General features: G+C 33.1%; 1 protein-coding gene across 5 annotated transcripts in view; it reads right to left on the bottom strand.

The window, feature by feature from the left end:
- Positions 1–1,200: 1,200 nt before the first annotated feature.
- The window catches only part of LOC127702137 (lysophosphatidylcholine acyltransferase 2-like), a 45,828-nt gene continuing 28,722 nt past the window's right edge, over positions 1,201–18,306 (bottom strand). For all 5 annotated transcript variants that reach the window (XM_052206235.1, XM_052206234.1, XM_052206237.1 and 2 more), the window contains 2 exons: positions 11,162–11,303; positions 1,201–7,921 (listed from right to left, as the gene is read on the bottom strand). In XM_052206235.1, coding sequence (XP_052062195.1) covers positions 7,806–7,921; positions 11,162–11,303 — 258 coding nt within the window. In that variant the 3' untranslated portion in view covers positions 1,201–7,805. The remainder of the gene's footprint in view (positions 7,922–11,161; positions 11,304–18,306) is intronic.

Raw genomic sequence — 18,306 nt, 5'->3', positions numbered from 1 at the left:
CAAGGTTAACAAACATGCAATCAAACAGATAGTGGCTTGATACTGTATCACACCTACAATGAGGTAATACAATTATGTACCATAATCTGATATATAAACAGTCAAACGTTCAATCAGATGAACAGATAATAAATGTCCAGCAGATTATCTTGGTATTCAGGATGAGGACATGTCAAATATAATAGTACGAGACCCATTATATTTTCAATGCACAGAAGCCAAATGAAAAAAAAATCATTTGGGAGTGTGAAAAATGGGATTTGGTGAAGAGATAAAACTACGAGTCCTGCTTTGTAACAATATGATTGAAATATAGATCCTGTGTTCAAGGTTCACTTACTTATATATCCTTGGCTTTCAAATATTCGGCTTTGAGCGTTCCTGACGAAGGTAAATCCAGAAAAGCGCTTCAGACGCATGACATTTATAATTTGTTGTTTTCATTTTTTCACAGCACTGGGTCGATACCTCTGCTGGTGGACTATCAGTCCCCGAGGGTATCATCACCTCAGTAGTCAGTACTTTGGTACTGACATGATTTATAACAAAACGTTCTATAATTGTACTTTAATAAATTTTGAAATTGTTAGAAACTAAGGTTTCAACTCCCTCAGGCAAAGTTGACCTTAGATGGATTTGGCTATTTTTTTTAGGTACTTTTTGGTTATATAGCTCTTCAACTGTTTAGGTTCTTATATATCCTTGGCTTTCAAATATTCGTCTTTGAGCGTTCCTAATGAAGGTAAATCCAGAAAAGCGTTTCAGACGCATGAAATTTATAACATGTTGTTTTCATTTTTTTTACAAGAATCTGAAACATACAATTCTACTTTCTGTTTTAAAGACATTTTGGGATCCTCTGGTATTGTCATAATGATACATACTTTAAAAAATTTGAAGGCAGAAATTTCATTGGCTGATGTAAAAGTTACCAGAACAGAAAGTAGAACAGTGTTTTCAGGTCCCTGAAAGCAAAGTGTGAACACAGAAAATGTGTTTCAATCCGATTGGCTTTGTAAGAGACTAAAACCTTATATTTATTTGCCTTTGTTTTAAATTGATTTGACAAGGTACTGAAATTATAACCTCCCTAACAAAACTCCTAACAAAACTAAGATGAGAAAGCCACCACTATAAGTGGTTCAAATAGGTCATCATATATATCATCAACTTAACTGGGAAGACAAGAAAAACAATAAACAAGAGGAAATATTTTATTTTAATGCTCAAATAATGATAACTTGAAAAAAAAATGCAATGAAAAATGGCAACTATTATTTGAAGCCATCATATGAATAAAAAACGAACAAGTCTCCATTCTGTTAATTTTTGTCTGAATTTTCAAGACAAATAACTGGCTTCAATTTTTTTCATTATTAAAAATCCAGCTGTTTAATATACAAAAAGAAATCTATTGTATAAAAAAAATAATACAGAATAGATTAATCCTCTTCAACAAAAAGGAATATTAAAAAAACAAATATCATTCAAACTGAAAATTTACTCTCTCAGTTCAAAGAATTAAGTACAACAAGAAGATAAATTAATATTGCAGCTGTCCCTATCTTTAACAAACTAACAACTACCATATTCCACAGTTGACATCTAAGCAAAAACATTCTATAGTCATTTATAGATTTAAGTTTATTCAAGTCTATTCATTTGATCTCATACAGCTTCAGAAATTTAAATGGAAACAAAAATTCAAATAGCAAAATATGTATGACACTTAACTTAGTTTTTGATTATAAATAAATTGTAAGAAAAAATAATTTGATGCTGGCAATGAATAAGGGGTCATTTGATGCCTTGCAGTAAAGGCATTATCACCCTAATACATGTGCTAGCCAATGATTACAAATGATCTCTCTCCTGTTTATTTTTATCCATTCAAGTATTACCAAGCTATCATATTACATCATTTATATCTTCATAAGACATTAGTCTGTCAGATAGCAGTATTTATAATGTTGAATTTTGTTTCCATATCCTTTTTTGGTTTCAAACCTCTTGACTATGATGCCAGATAAGCCTCATATTGAGATCTTGTCAATGATATATAGATATGAGTCACAGCCTTATCTCAAATATATTTTGTTAAAAGATGTCTTATATGAAACTTTTAATGCAGGTAACATATCTTGTTTGTTAAGACTAAGGTTAATATTTAATAATGCCAGAAACTATGGGTAATATACCAATTTCAACATGCTTATGGCATCAAAGTGACATGACGATTTTTCTACTCTTAAGTGTCCAGATAATATTGTTCTATTTATCTATCAATAAAATTAGACATAATTTTTAAAGGTTTGAATAATTTGATTATTTTTTTTCAATTTCAGGGGCCAGATAATTGCTCTTGTTATACATCTTCCTTTTGGAAATCAGAATTCCAACAGTATCTTGCACAAGAACAAACTTTATCTTATTCCACCAATTAATTGAGTTTTGTTAGCTACAACATATCATTACGTCTTACTATTACCCTTCTTTGTCTGACTACTAACATAAAAAATATATAATAACATTAGCTTGCTGAAGTTTATTTTATGGTATTGCTAATTTAACTTGGGAGCAAATTTATAATATATTTCATAGAATCAAAGCTTGTATCACAAAAATTCCTCTGCATAATAATTTTTGTGCAGTTTCAAGGCAGTTGTTGGCAGTTATGTGTAGGGACATAATTTTAATATGGATGTTAATGAATATTCAATATATAACAATGTAAACATATCATAAACAAAGAGTAATATGCAGATTAAAAATTAATTTGTGACTTAAAGTTTTGAGGCAAACAATTATCTCAATTGACATACTTGTAAAAAAAAATGTGACACAGGTATTCCTAAACAGTAAACCAAGCTAAGACAGAGTCATCAAAACTTCAGATGACTTTAATCTTACCGACTAGAAATATAGTGAAACTGTAGGTGCCAACAATCTTACTGAAAAAATTATCACAGATCATTTAATTGTATTGGAATATCAAAATCTGAGAATTCTTTGTGAAATAAAATTTTGTTAACAACATTAGTAAAACAGCAATAAATTAATAATATATACATTACAATCTTACATTTTATACAAAAATAAAGTGTATTTGACTAACATTATCCATTAAAACCCCTGCCAGCAGTTTGAGCACATGTTGAAATATTATTTAGTATTGTCAAAAAATATGAAACGAACACCGACCCATTACCTGTATAATAATTGTATTGCACTGACAAATAACTACCTCTATTGTTGTCATGACTAAAACCTCTAATTCAGTAAAACCTTTGATGTGGATTTTATTTTTTTTCTGTACATTAATTAGTCCTTAGTAAATGTCTTGACCCTACTCTAAATACTACCAGTGACCTTTGACTGCAATATGCACAAACATGAAGAGATAGAATATCAATATTTATCAAATGTTAACTTTAAAAAAGGAAATCATGGTTATTAAACATTTATAAATATTTCTCTTCATTTATTCAACTTCTGAAGGATGTCAACAGCATTTGTAGACTACCAGGTATACATTTAGAAATTAATGGTTATAATGTAGAGAATAAAACAGATCCATGCATCACTTTTCCAATCAAAATCCAAAATCATTTCAAATGTAGTTATGTAAATGGAGTAAGCAATCTCTATTTAATTGTAACCATAAAATCATTAATGTTTAATCAAATTCACAATATGTCATTTATTTGTAATTTTCCATCCCTGTCATATGAAAAAGGATACTTTTAGATCATTTTATTATGTAAACAGATATATAATGTGTTTTTTGTAAAGAACACAAAATGAATGTACTACTGATTTGCTGCAATTAAAGTTTAATTTGCTATTTTGTTTCAGAAAAAGCATATTCACTTGTAAAGACATTAATATCCACTTTCCAGACTCATGTTTCATATTTGTTACACATAAGGTAAAGTGAAGGTGTAATACCACCAAATCATAGTACGTCACATCCGGTTGCATACGAAAATAGGTCGAAAAAAATATTCCCTTGAATTTGACAGTTGTAGGTAATTGATCCTACATTTCATTGCAGTAAAACATTTCTGGGTCATAAACATATATCTTGGGTATTTCAAAGCACCATTATTTTTTTATTTGGGGTTTCTATAGAATATTTTGGAAACTTGAGGTTACATGGTTACTAAAGCTTGTACACAGGTTAAAAAAGGGGGAAAATTTGATTGGTTAACTTCCAGTGATGGTTATTTTCTTATATGCAATGAAATGTTATGTGAAATTCTTTCTATAGTACTGAACAGGATAAAACTTTACTCATGCCAAGTATTTCTTTATTTGAAACAAAGATAAATTCTGCACAATTTTTTGAAAAGTGCAAATTTAACAAAGACTAATAGGGGAAAATCAATGGTGGTATTACACCTGAAGATATAAACCCACTTTTTTAATCTTCACAACCAAATTTATGCAGACATGTTTTTTTGGCATCGAACACAAGGAACAATCATTTTGAAAGACTCTAATAATACCGTTCCAAATCGGCCTATCAGATAAGCCTCTATTTTACATACCCTGACATTGCAGCAAATTTGTTTCCCTTTCTATAATAATATCTTTTCTGTATCAAAGTTTAATTGTGATAATGATGAATTACATCGATATGGATTTTTAATTAAAATAGATATTTGAAATGAATAAGCTAAACTTATATCCTGGTAAAAAAGTTATGCTATGAGCAATGTATGAAAACTGATGACAGCTGAGATTCAAAACAGATAATATTACACAGTAATCACAATTTGAAAACAGTTTTTTTTATTATTATTAGAATGAGATATGATATTTGGTTAGCATTTATAAGAAGAAAACAAAAGTTAAACAACTCTTGATAGCAGTCTGTTACCTAGATGGGACTAGAAAAGCAATAATCTATACAGTACTATACAAATGCATTTACTGTTGTCTATAGATTAGTTTATGACAATCAAAGGTAAAAGAAATATTTATTTACATATAGCACAATCATTCATCAAAAGTATGACCATGTCAATCTCACTCCATTTGCAAACATAAAATCCACAATTAATGGATGCAAAGTTTACAATACAGTTATCTCCTAATTTACTTCATGAATTTGGTAATATACAATGCTATCATAAATCAATATATTCGTCTTGTATGACCCTTTTTTGAGATCTGAACATAGAAAGAGTAATGCATTCTGTGTTACAATGAACAAATACTGTCCAAATGTTCCACATAAGAAAAGTCATTATATAATAACTTAATATGAATCTATTATGTGAAACAGACTTAAAATAATTACTCAGTTTGATTGTGAATTATTGCTTAAATTAAAATCCTTTCTAGGAGATTTGTGTTTAAATTTATACAAATGAAATAGAAAAATATAGGAAGACATGCAAAAGATTCAAAAATATTTCTTAATATAAATAACAGATTTTAAACTAAGACTTCACTGGAAGCACTAGCTTATATGAAACTGTTGAAATGTTATAAATGCAATGGTTTTAAATGTCTTAAAGAAGCTTATTATTTTATGAATGAATGATCATTTTTTCTTTGCATTCTTCTTTCAATTTTTTTCTCTCGGAACATGACACAAATGGATCAGGGAGTGTAGAAATAATAAAAGAGTTAATGAGATCATACAAAAATAGGCACATGATTAATACTGACACTGCTGAGATTAAACTCGGATTTGAATAGAGCCAAATGTAAAGCTCAATTTTTTTTTAATTATTGATTTTCATTTCAAATAGCCTCCTGCCTACATCAATTGCATGCTTGTTATTATATTTTTTATATGAAATGTATGTCTTATAAAAGTGTGATTCAAACAGATAACAAGTTATTGTAGTCCTGCTTTGAATAAATATGAATAAAACTTAAAACTATTTTTTGTAAAACTCCAAAGATTCAATTCATGTCAAAGAAAAATTATACTGTGAATATTCTTTTATTTGTGTTACACATATGGTGGATTTTACAGTAATCAAAACTAAGAATTTTAAAAACTTTAAAAACACCTACATTCCATTGATATGTTAATATGTGCAGTCTGAACCTGTGTAATTATAGTTATTATTAAAATCAAGACAATATACAAATTCTAAAGCCTACCACTTTAATATTTTGTATACCAAAAATGAAAATTTGAATCCAGCAATAAAAGTCATTTCACAGTACAACCCTAAAACAATAACAAATAATACAGGCCTCAAATTTACAATATAAAATTGTCTGACAAGGCTAGGATGTTACACTGAAAGGTAGGTGAAGACAATTTCAAAATAATACATGTTTAGTATTCTGGCATAAATATATCATATTAAAAACATTATGTACCAAAAACAAAATACAATTCATTTATCTTTTCATTGGGCAAAAAGTACCCTGTGGTTTCCAAAGACCTTAGTATCCTTAGGATGATAAAAGCTATGGTTGGTATTTTGGTAAGTTTTTCTTAAGATGTTAGAATCTGGTCTTATCCATGTTGAAATCATAACTTCAACAATAGTTTTTGGAACTTAGCCTAGAAACGTTCAGACACAGCTCCAGTTAGACTGGAAGCATGTATTTCTAAAATTTTGCTCAACACTAGCATCTTCAAGTAAGCTTTTGCCCATAAATGATAAATAACATAGGAACTGAAGACGTTAAAATTATTGTGTGGGGTTTATTTTCCCTTATTTCGCTATCACATAGAATGCCCTCACTAAGCTATAATATTGACAGGAAGCTAACACTTATTATTGATGCACGAATTTAACCCCTGCAGAATATTTAGGCATTGAAATCGTGAAAATAACAAACAGCAAAATATCCTCATTTACAGTTCTTGTCCTTAGAAAGTGTCCTGTACTTTGATGTTAGAATATGTAATTCTCTTTTATACTAGATTTTCTGTGGAAATCTTCAAACAACTGTTTCAGGTAAATATTAAAGGAAAGTCAGCATGTTTTGGTACAATAAAAAAATGAAAACAGAACAATATCAAAAACATTCAAAATAAAAACATAAAACATGTGTAAAGTATTAACTGAAAGACAAAAAGCAGTGCATGTATTACCATATCTGTGTTTAACTAACTCAAATGGCTATCTGAGCTTTCTGTAATGAAAAAAAAAACCACAATGTTGATGTTACTAGCCTTATAAAAATAATGAGCACTGCAAGCAAAAACACATGCAAAATATTTATATTATGTTGTGTTGATGTTTTAAAAAATTTCAAACAAAAACAAATTGATATTAAGAGTCCTAATTTTATTTTCAGACAGAAACCAGGTATATACCTAACCACAAAAAAATATCCAATACATTTTTTAATTTATGATTAAATAAAGGTAAACATTAAGGGAGTATGTTCATAGAAAATTATCTTTAATCTGTTTTTAAGTTCTTGTTCATGGAAAAATCTCTTGTACGTAATTTATACACAACTTAAACACTTTTTTTAACAAGTTCTATTAAGTTTTCATAATGTTTTAAAGTCAAGTTCATAAAATGCAGAAAAACAATGAACATAAAGCATATCTTACATGTTCCCTTCTATAAGTTTTAATAGCATATCTAAAATCTGGAATGGACAAATATCAATATTAGGCTGAAATCTTTCCTGTAAAATGTTATAAACCATGAACACATGTTGTGTGCCTTCTCAATATCATCATATATATATAGCAAAATTGTATTGTATTTTTGTAGATCTCATATTAAGTCACTGAGCCAGTCACTTCAACCTTTATGAAGGGAGATCACTCTAGTTTACTAATTCCATTACCATTTCTACTTAAAGGGTGATCACTCAAGTTTACTAATTCCATTACCATTTGTACTTAAGACCTTCTTTAGTTCTTGATAAGTCATAAATAATTTAGCATATTCTGGTTTGGTTTCAGCATACTTTCTGAATTCATCTGAAAAAAAAAAAAATACTCAACATTACATAATTTTCTTGTTGATATTATGTGCACTATTTTTAAAAGTAGATTACAGATGTTTAGATAAAAATAGTGATTTAGAGATTACAAGCAGACAATCCATGGCCAGTCCATCAGTGCTAAGCTTTATGAACTTTACAGTATAGCCACAACGCATTGAAACCTTTGAAACAGAAATCATTTGTTAACCCTTACCATGCTGAGCCCGTCATATGACGGGATGACCCAGACCACCGTTATTTGGCTCTAATGGCTCTCCATACTTTTAGAGGTCAACTTTATGATACTTATTTCGAAATGGATGAATGTTCCCTCAACCTGAGGCTATCTATTGTCATGTTTCTCATGTTTAAGTAGCATTTTGAGCTCAAATACGAACTTGGAAAATTGAAATTGGATAAAACTGGTTTTTCTGGAGGGGTGGGCTTCCCTTCTGTGTCTGACACAGGAAGTTCAGAGGTCTAAAACTTTCAAAAATAGTGTAAACCCGCAGACATATATCTACTGATCATAATTATTTTTGAAATACGCAGAGGAAACGACTACTTCCGGTTTCAGGTCCAGTTGAAGTCCAAAATCGGAAAAAATCGTGAAATTCCATATTTTTTGTCCAAATGACCTTCTTTAGACTGGTGTTCCCAGATCAGTTTCACTCCAACCTAAGAACTGTTGGGGTTAATGTGTTTACTGGGGTCCACTGTACATGCAGACTACAGATGGATACCTATATCAGCATCCCTCGGTCTTTGGGGTCAAGTAATAGGACGAAAAATTGTCAAAAATGACGCTTTTTGCACCTGATGACCAACTTTGGGGCAAATTCCCGCCGACCGACCCCCACCTCCTCAGCCCAACCACCCCGCCCCGTGATCCCCTACCTTAGATTTAAAGAAATCAATATGCTTCAGCAGCAGGGTAAAGCTCACTTGCATATAATTTGCATATTTTTGCAAATAAACGAAAATTAGACTTTTTCTGAAAACAATTCAGCATGGTAAGTGTTAAGACTCACGGAGTTCCTTTAAATACAAGTATGTAACTTATAATTCACATTTAATATAATTGATTGATTGCTGTCTGCTTAATGTCCAGCAGCAAATATTTCATGCATGTTCAGGAGGACACATATTATATGAAAACCTTTTGAGTCTTCAAAAAGCAATACCACTAAAGGAATCCCTTTGAGATAAAATTTGGACAGCCCATCTGTATCTAGAGGCATTGTGAGCAGAGACCTCAAAATAATAACCCATTCTCTTGTGTTCATCTTAACATACAGAGTATCAACATTGGCCTTGCAGAAAAAATTCCAACCTTATTTATAACACAACTATGGAGGTGGTCAACAATATCGATTAATTTTTTTCAGGCTAGAATCATCCTTTTCTTTAAAAGACTTGATATTTTGGCAAATTATAAGCCAAAACATCAAGACTTGCATGACTACCATGTACAATAATTTGAATAAAGTCACAATAGAAGCCTAAATTAGGCCGTTAGTTTTCTCAATTGAATTGTTTCATATTTTTCATGTCAGGGCCTTTTATAGATGACTATACAGTATGGGTTTTTCTCATTGTTGAAGGCCATACAGTTGCCTATAATTGCTTACATCCACTTCATTTGAAATTTGGTGGATAGCTCTCTTATTTGCAATCATACCACATCTCCTTATTTTTATATAGATGTTTACCATTACCCATATCATCGGGTTTAATGTTTACTGAAGTATGTAACTGATCAAAATTCCACCAGGTATTTTCCTGTACGAACAATTATCCAGTAACTGATTACTTTCAGACACTATATAAATAGTGTGCCACTATAAATCCATTGCTCTACCTCTAGGTCTGTGAAGGACTGAATCCAGTCAGACTATGAATCATCACTAGGCGCTGTTAATTATGTGTTTTGGCATTACCTACTATTAGTTTGTGATAATTTTTTTTGCTGATACATATAATTAATATGGCTTAACTAACGGAAGTTCCATTGGAGCTATTGTGCTAAGAGACCACTTTATGTCCGTTTTCTCCACAGGCACTTGTCTCTGAAAAAAAATTACCTATTTACTTTAATATAAGACAAGGTAACTAACTCACATATTTCAGAAATGTCACCCGGTTGCGAACTTCCGTTATATTTCAATTCTGTAGTTGTCTATCCCACTGAAACTTTTAATGTCATAAATCTACATTAAATTATATACAAAATGGTGTATAACACGCCTATTTCTATTGTCGGAATCATTCATAACAGGCCGTTGAAGTATGTCAACCGTAATTATTTCGTCTTCTTACAGCCGATTGGAAATAATAGTCTCGCAATGAATGATTAATCATAAAAGAGGGACGAAAGATAAAAGAGGGACAGTCAAACTCATAGATCGAAAACAAACTGACAACACCATGGCCAAAAATAAAAAGACAAATAGACAAATAATAGTACAGATGACACAACATAGAAAACTAAAGACTAAGCAACACAAACCCCACCAAAAACTGGGGGTGATCTCAGGTGCTACGGAAGGGTAAGCAGATCCTGCTCCACATGTGGCACCCGTCAAGTTGCTTATTTTCCCTTTGGTATCTTTCCCCTCTCTTATACATATCTTATTGCTAAAAATAAATGTTTTTTTTTAATTTTCACAATTTTATATATAAAGTCCAGAGAGAGTCTGAATGACATTGATGGAATGGGAAAAATTGACTTTAATAATAGAAACTCGTAACTCATTAGACATACCTGAAATAACACTTATTAGATTTTTTTTCACAGTATCTTTTTACAAATTTACTTTCTGAATGATAAGTTCTATTCAGAGAAATACTAACAGGTTTTTGGGAAATACTTTTTATAACAAATCAATCACTGCAAGACTATTATTTCCAATCCGCTGTGAGAAGACGAAATAATTACTTTGACACACTTCGAAGGCCTGTTACAAATGATTCCAACAATGGAAATAGGCATGTTATACACCATTTTGTAGATAATTTAATGTAGATGTACAAGTTTCAGTGGGATAGACAACCACAGAATCGAAACATAACGGAAGTTAGCAACTGGGTGACACTTCTCAAATATGTGAGTGAGGTACCTTGTGTTATATTAAAAGTATATAGGTAATTTTTTTTCAGAGACAAGTGCATGTGGTTTTCTATCTAATACTCATCTAATAAATGATACTGACTTAAAAAAAAATCAAAATCTTACCAAAGGTTATTTTATCATCTTTGTTAATATCAACTTCTTGAAACAATTTTTCAACATCCAAATCATCAATCCCAAATGCATTTGTCAATATTCCTGTCAGCTCTGCTTGTGTAATGTAACCTTTATCCCCATTGTCAAATAACTGAAATAAAAACACATATACAATAAAATGCTCGCTGGGCGCAGCTTGATACGACCGCAGAGGTCGAACCCTGAACATTTGGGGCAAGTATGGACACAACATTCAAGCTTGATACAGCTCTGAATTTGGATTGTGATTAAATATTTGACACAGCATAGGTTTCTGACACAGAAAGAATGTGGTCTAAGAACTTCAATTTTTTTAATTTACCTATTATGGTCCAATGTCCAAAATCAAAATACATGGTTAGATTCAGCATATCAAAGAACCCCATATATTCAATTTTTGTTGAAATCAAACAAAGTTTAATTTTAGGCCCCAACTTGGACAAACTTGAAAACTGGTCCCATAATCAAAAATCTAAACACATGTTTAGATTCAGCATATCAAAGTACCCGAAGAATTCAATTTTTGTTAAAATCAAACTAAGTTTAATTTTGGACCCTTTGGACCTTAATGTAGACAAATTTAAAAAACGGGACCCAAAATTAAAAATCTAAAAACACGGTTAGATTTGGCATATCAAAGAACCCCAATAATTCAATTTTTGATGAAATCAAACAAAGTTTAATTTTGGACCCTTTTGACCTCAATATGAACCAATTTGATAGCTGGCCCACAAATAAAAAATCTAAATACATGGTAAGATTCAGCATATCAAAGAACCCCATATATTCAATTTTTGTTGAAATTAAACAAAGTTTAATTTTGGACCCCAATTTGGACCAACTTGAAAACTGGGCCAAAAATCTAAAATCTAAATACATGTTTAGATTCAGCATATCAAAGAACCCCATATATTCAATTTTTGTTGAAATCAAACAAAGTTTAATTTTGGACCCCAACTTGGACCAACTTGAAAACTGGTCCCATAATCAAAAATCTAAACACATGTTTAGATTCAGCATATCAAAGAACCCCAAAAATTCAATTTTTGTTAAAATCAAACTAAGTTTAATTTTGGACCCTTTGGACCTTAATGTAGACCAATTTAAAAAACAGGACCCAAAATTAAAAATCTAAATACACGGTTAGATTTGGCATATCAAAGAACCCCAATAATTCAATTTTTGATGAAATCAAACAAAGTTTAATTGTGGACCCTTTTGACCTCAATATGAACCAATTTGATAGCGGGCCCACAAATAAAAAATCTAAATACATGGTAAGATTCAGCATATCAAAGAACCCTATATATTCATTTTTTGTTGAAATCAAACAAAGTTTAATTTTGGACCCCAATTTGGACCAACTTGAAAACTGGGCCAAAAATCTAAAATCTAAATACATGTTTAGATTCAGCATATCAAAGAACCCCATATATTCAATTTTTGTTGAAATCAAACAAAGTTTAATTTTGGACCCCAACTTGGACCAACTTGAAAACTGGGCCCATAATCAAAAATCTAAACACATGTTTAGATTCAGCATATCAAAGAACCCTAAGAATTCAATTTTTGTTAAAATCAAACTAAGTTTAATTTTGGACCCTTTGGACCTTAATGTAGACCAATTTAAAAAACGGGACCCAAAATTAAAAATCTAAATACACGGTTAGATTCGGCATATCAAAGAACCCCAATAATTCAATTTTTGAAGAAATCAAACAAAGTTAAATTTTGGACCCTTTGGACCTCAATGTGGACCAATTTAAAAACGGGGCCCAAAATCCAAAAACTTAATACACGGTTAGATTCAGCATATTAAAGAACCCCAAGAATTCAAGAATAAAACCCCATTGAAATTGATCAAGAAATAAGCAATTTATACGAAGTATCTTCTTTTGCACAATACTGTGCAATTGAATATTTCTTGCTATTGCGCAATACTGTACAATTGACAATTTCTTGCTATTGCGCAATATTGTGCTATTGGATATTTCTTGCTATTGCGCAATACTGTTAAATTGAAGATTTCTTGCTATTGCGCAATACTGTGCAATTGAAGATTTCTTGCTATTGTGCAATACTGTGCAATTGAAAATTTCTTGCTATTGCACAATACTTTTTATATAATAATTTACACATCCTGTTTGGTGTGTATCTCCTACCATATCATTATTATTTGCTTTTAAATATAAATCAGAAATAACCAACTTAAAATGGAAAATTTTAAAAGAAAAAAAAAAGGAATAAAAAGAAGAAAAAAAAAAAAAAAAAAATCCCCCCCCCCCAATTTTTTGAACCCCCTTATGATTCATCACCCCCAAACTCAATCCCAGCCTTCCCTTTGTGGTATGGTACCTTGCAGTACAATTTCAGAGAGATCCATACACTTGAACACAAGTTATTGTCTGGAAACTAGAAAAATGCTTATTTTTGGCCCCTTTTTGGCCCCCAATTCCTAAACGTTTTGGGCAATTACCCCCAAACTCAATTCCAGCTTTCCCTTTGTGATATGGAACCTTGTAGTACAATTTCAGAAATATCCAAACGCTTACACACAAGTTATTGTCATGAAACTAGAAAAATGCTTGTTTTTTGCCCCTTTTTTGGCCCCTAATTCCTAAAATTTTGAGGCAATTACCCCCAAAATCAATTACAGCCTTCCCTTTGTGATATGGAACCTTGTGGTACAATGTCAGAGAGATCCATACACTTACACACAAGTTATTGTCTGAAAGTTACAAAAATGCTTATTTTTGGCCCCTTTTTGGCCCCTAATTCCTTAACTGTTGGTACCATAACCCCCAAAATCAATCCCAACCTTCCTTTCGTGGTATTGAACCTTATGGTGAAATTTCATGGAGATCCATTCACTTAAACTAAAGTTAGAGTGCGAAAACCAATGTGTCTTCGGACGACGCCGGACGACGACGACGACGACGACGCCAACGTCATACCAATATACGACCAAAAAATTTTTAATTTTTGCGGTCGTATAAAAATAGAACACATGATCGCTAACAAGATAAGGAGCAAGTACAGTAGACTCCGGCAAATCAGATAAATAAAATGTCAGCAAAAAATATCCCATTACCGATATATTCAACAAGAAATGATTGTAACAGGATGCTGTTACGAAGTCTCCCAAACGAAGCTCCCATAATTCGTAATTCCCAGGGTCGCCTGACATTGGGCAAAGTCCAGTGAAAATTGGTTTGGTCCAGTAAAGTTATATGCATTAGTGATGCCTGGGGACTAACCCTGTACATCATTCAAATCATCTTGGCATGACAAACCAGAATATAAATGGTTTAGGGGTGGGGATCTCGACCATTTACAAGATATTAGAACTTTCTCAAATGGCAGGGGGTCGGGATGACCCCTGGGGACTTACCCTGTATATCATTCAAATAAACTTAGCATGACAAACCAGAATATATATGGTTTAGGGGTGGGGATCTTGACCACTTACAAGATATTAGAACTTTCTTAAATGGCATGGGGTGGGGGTGACCCCTGGGGACTAACCCTGTATTTCATTTCATGTGCTTTATCATGACAAACCAGAATATAGATGGTTTAGGGGTGGGGATCTTGACCATTTACAAGATATTAGAACTTTCTCAAATGGCAGGGGGTCGGGATGACTCCTGGGGACTAACCCTGTATATCATTCAAACCATCTTAGCATGACAAACCAGAATATATATGGTTTAGGGGTGGGGATCTTGACCACTTACAAGATATTAGAACTTTCTTAAATGGCATAGGGTGGGGCCGACCCCTGGGGACTAACCCTGTATTTCATTTGATTTGCTTTATCATGACAAATCAGAATATATATGGTTTAGGGGTGGGGATCTCGACCATTTACAAGATATTAGAACTTTCTCAAATGGCAGGGGGTCAGGATGACCCCTGGGGACTAACCCTGTATATTATTCAAACCATCTTAGCATGACAAACCATAATATATATGGTTTAGGGTGGGGATCTTGACCACTTACAAGATATTAGAACTTTCTTAAATGGCATAGGGTGGGGCCGACCCCTGGGGACTAACCCTGTATTTCATTTCATGTGCTTTATCATGACAAACCAGAATATATATGGTTTAGGGGTGGGGATCTCGACCATTTACAAGATATTAGAACTTTCTCAAATGGCAGGGGGTCGGGATGACCCCTGGGGGACTAACCCTGTATATCATTCAAGCCATCTTAGCATGACAAACCAGAATATATATGGTTTAGGGGTGGGGATCTCGACCATTTACAAGATATTAGAACTTTCTCAAATGACAGGGGGTCGGGATGACACCTAGGGACTAACCCTGTATATCATTCAAACCATCTTAGCATGACAAACCAGAATATATATGGTTTAGGGGTGGGGATCTTGACCACTTACAAGGTATTAGAACTTTCTTAAATGGCAGGGGGTGGGGATGACCCTTTGGGACTAACCCTGTATTTCATTTAATGGGTTTTATCATTTAGAACATTTTCAATTAAAAAGATTGTGTCTATCACAAACGGTTTTCAATTTATAATCATTTGAAAATTTTAAAAAATAAAATCCCATAGGGTTCTATAGTAAAACCCTCTTTTCTTTTTGCCCCTCAAAGTACCCCTTTTGAACCCCATTGCACAAACAAAACCCTGATTGCACCACTAGACATGTTAGTCTAACATATTGTGAAACCCTAAGTTTATCTGACAAGCGGTTTTGGAGAATGGGTGCGGACAAGTTCAAATTTAAAAGCTGCGGAAGAGGAAGAGGAAGAAGAAGAAGAATAATAATAATAACAAGATATGATTGTAACAGGATGCTGTTACGAAGTCTCCCAAACGAAGCTCCCATAATTCGTAATTCCCAGGGTCGCCTGACATTGGGCAACGTCCAGTGAAAATTGGTTTGGTCCAGTAAAGTTATATGCACTAGTGATGCCTGGGGACTAACCTTGTATATCATTCAAATCATCTTGGCATGACAAACCAGAATATATATGGTTTAGGGGTGGGGATCTCGACCATTTACAAGATACTAGAACATTGGGGGTGGGGAGGAACCCCTGGGGACTGGCCCTATACGTCATTCAAATGTTCATTACATGACGAACAGGAATATATATGGTTTCGGGGTGGGGATCTCAACCATTTACAAGATATTAGAACTTTCTCAAATGGCAGGGGGTCGGGATGACCCCTGGGGACTAACCCTGTATATCATTCAAACCATCTTAGCATGACAAACCAGAATATATATGGTTTAGGGGTGGGGATCTTGACCACTTAGAAGATATTAGAACTTTCTTAAATGGCAGGGGGTGGGGGTGACCCCTGGGGACTAACCCTGTATAACATTTGATGTGCTTTATCATGGCAAACCAGAATATATATGGTTTAGGGGTGGGGATCTCGACCATTTACAAGATATTAGAACTTTCTCAAATGGCAGGGGGTCGGGATGACCCCTGGGGACTAACCCTGTATATCATTCAAACCATCTTCGCATGACAAACCAGAATATATATGGTTTAGGGGTGGGGATCTTGACCACTTACAAGGTATTAGAATTTTCTTAAATGGCAGGGGAAGGGGGTGACCCCTGGGGACTAACCTTGTATTTCATTTGTTGTGCTTAATCATGACAAACCAGAATATATATGGTTTAGGGGTGGGGATCTCGACCATTTACAAGGTATTAGAACTTTCTCAAATGGCAGGGGGTCGGGATGACCCCTGGGGACTAACCCTGTATATCATTCAAACCATCTTAGTATGACAAACCAGAATATATATGGTTTAGGGGTGGGGATCTTGACCACTTACAAGATATTAGAACTTTCTTAAATGGCAGGGGGTGGGGGTGACCCCTGGGGACTAACCCTGTATAACATTTGATGTGCTTTATCATGACAAACCAGAATATATATGGTTTAGGGGTGGGGATCTCGACCATTTACAAGATATTAGAACTTTCTCAAATGGCAGGGGTCGGGATGACCCCTGGGGACTAACCCTGTATAACATTCAAACCATCTTAGCATGACAAACCAGAATATATATGGTTTAGGGAGGGGATCTTGACTACTTAGAAGATATTAGAACTTTCTGAAATGGCAGGGGGTGGGGGGTGACCCCTGGGGACTAACCCTGTATTTCATTTGATGTGCTTTATCATGACAAACCAGAATATATATGGTTTAGGGGTGGGGATCTCAACCATTTACAAGATATTATTAGATTTCTCAAATGGCAGGGGGTCGGGATGACCCCTGGGGACTAACCCTGTATATCATTCAAACCATCTTAGCATGACAAACCAGAATATATATGGTTTAGGGGTGGGGATCTTGACCACATAGAAGATATTAGAACTTTCTTAAATGGCAGGGGGTGGGGGTGACCCCTGGGGACTAACCCTGTATTTCATTTAATGGGCTTTATCATTTAGAACATTTTCAATTAAAAAGATTGTGTCTATCACAAACGGTTTTCAATTTATAATCATTTGAAAATTTTAAAAAATAAAATCCCATAGGGTTCTAGAGTAAAACCTTGTTTTGTTTTTGCCCCTCAAAGTACCCCTTTATAAACCCCATTGCACAAACAAAACCCTGATTGCACCACTAGACATGTTAGTCTAACATATTGTGAAACCCTAAGTTAATCTGACAAGCGGTTTTGGAGAACGGGTGCGGACAAGTTCAAATTTAAAAGCGGCGGAAGAGGAAGAGGAAGAAGAATAATAATAATAATAACTGAGCAAAAACAATAAGTCTTCCCAAACTTCGTTTGGGAGACTAAATAAGAACTGAGCAAAAACAATAAGTCTTCCCAAACTTTGTTTGGGAGACTTAATTAGGCAATAAATGTATATATATATATTTATTCAAGATAAAAAAGCATGAATTTGACAGATACAATATATTAAAAAGAAACAGATATAGCACTAGACATAGTTTATAGACACTAAAATGATATACATGTTTACTAAAAATTTTAATTTAAAAAATAAAATTATGAAAATTTTCATGATATTTTGAAAATATGAATAGACTAGATAAAATAATGAGTGAAATTTAAATTGACTAGATTTTCACTGTAGCCTAA

The sequence above is a fragment of the Mytilus californianus genome, unplaced genomic scaffold (genome assembly GCF_021869535.1).
Source record: "Mytilus californianus isolate M0D057914Y unplaced genomic scaffold, xbMytCali1.0.p SCAF_5, whole genome shotgun sequence".
NCBI lineage: Eukaryota > Metazoa > Mollusca > Bivalvia > Mytilida > Mytilidae > Mytilus > Mytilus californianus.
This window is presented reverse-complemented; position numbering and strand designations above follow the sequence as displayed.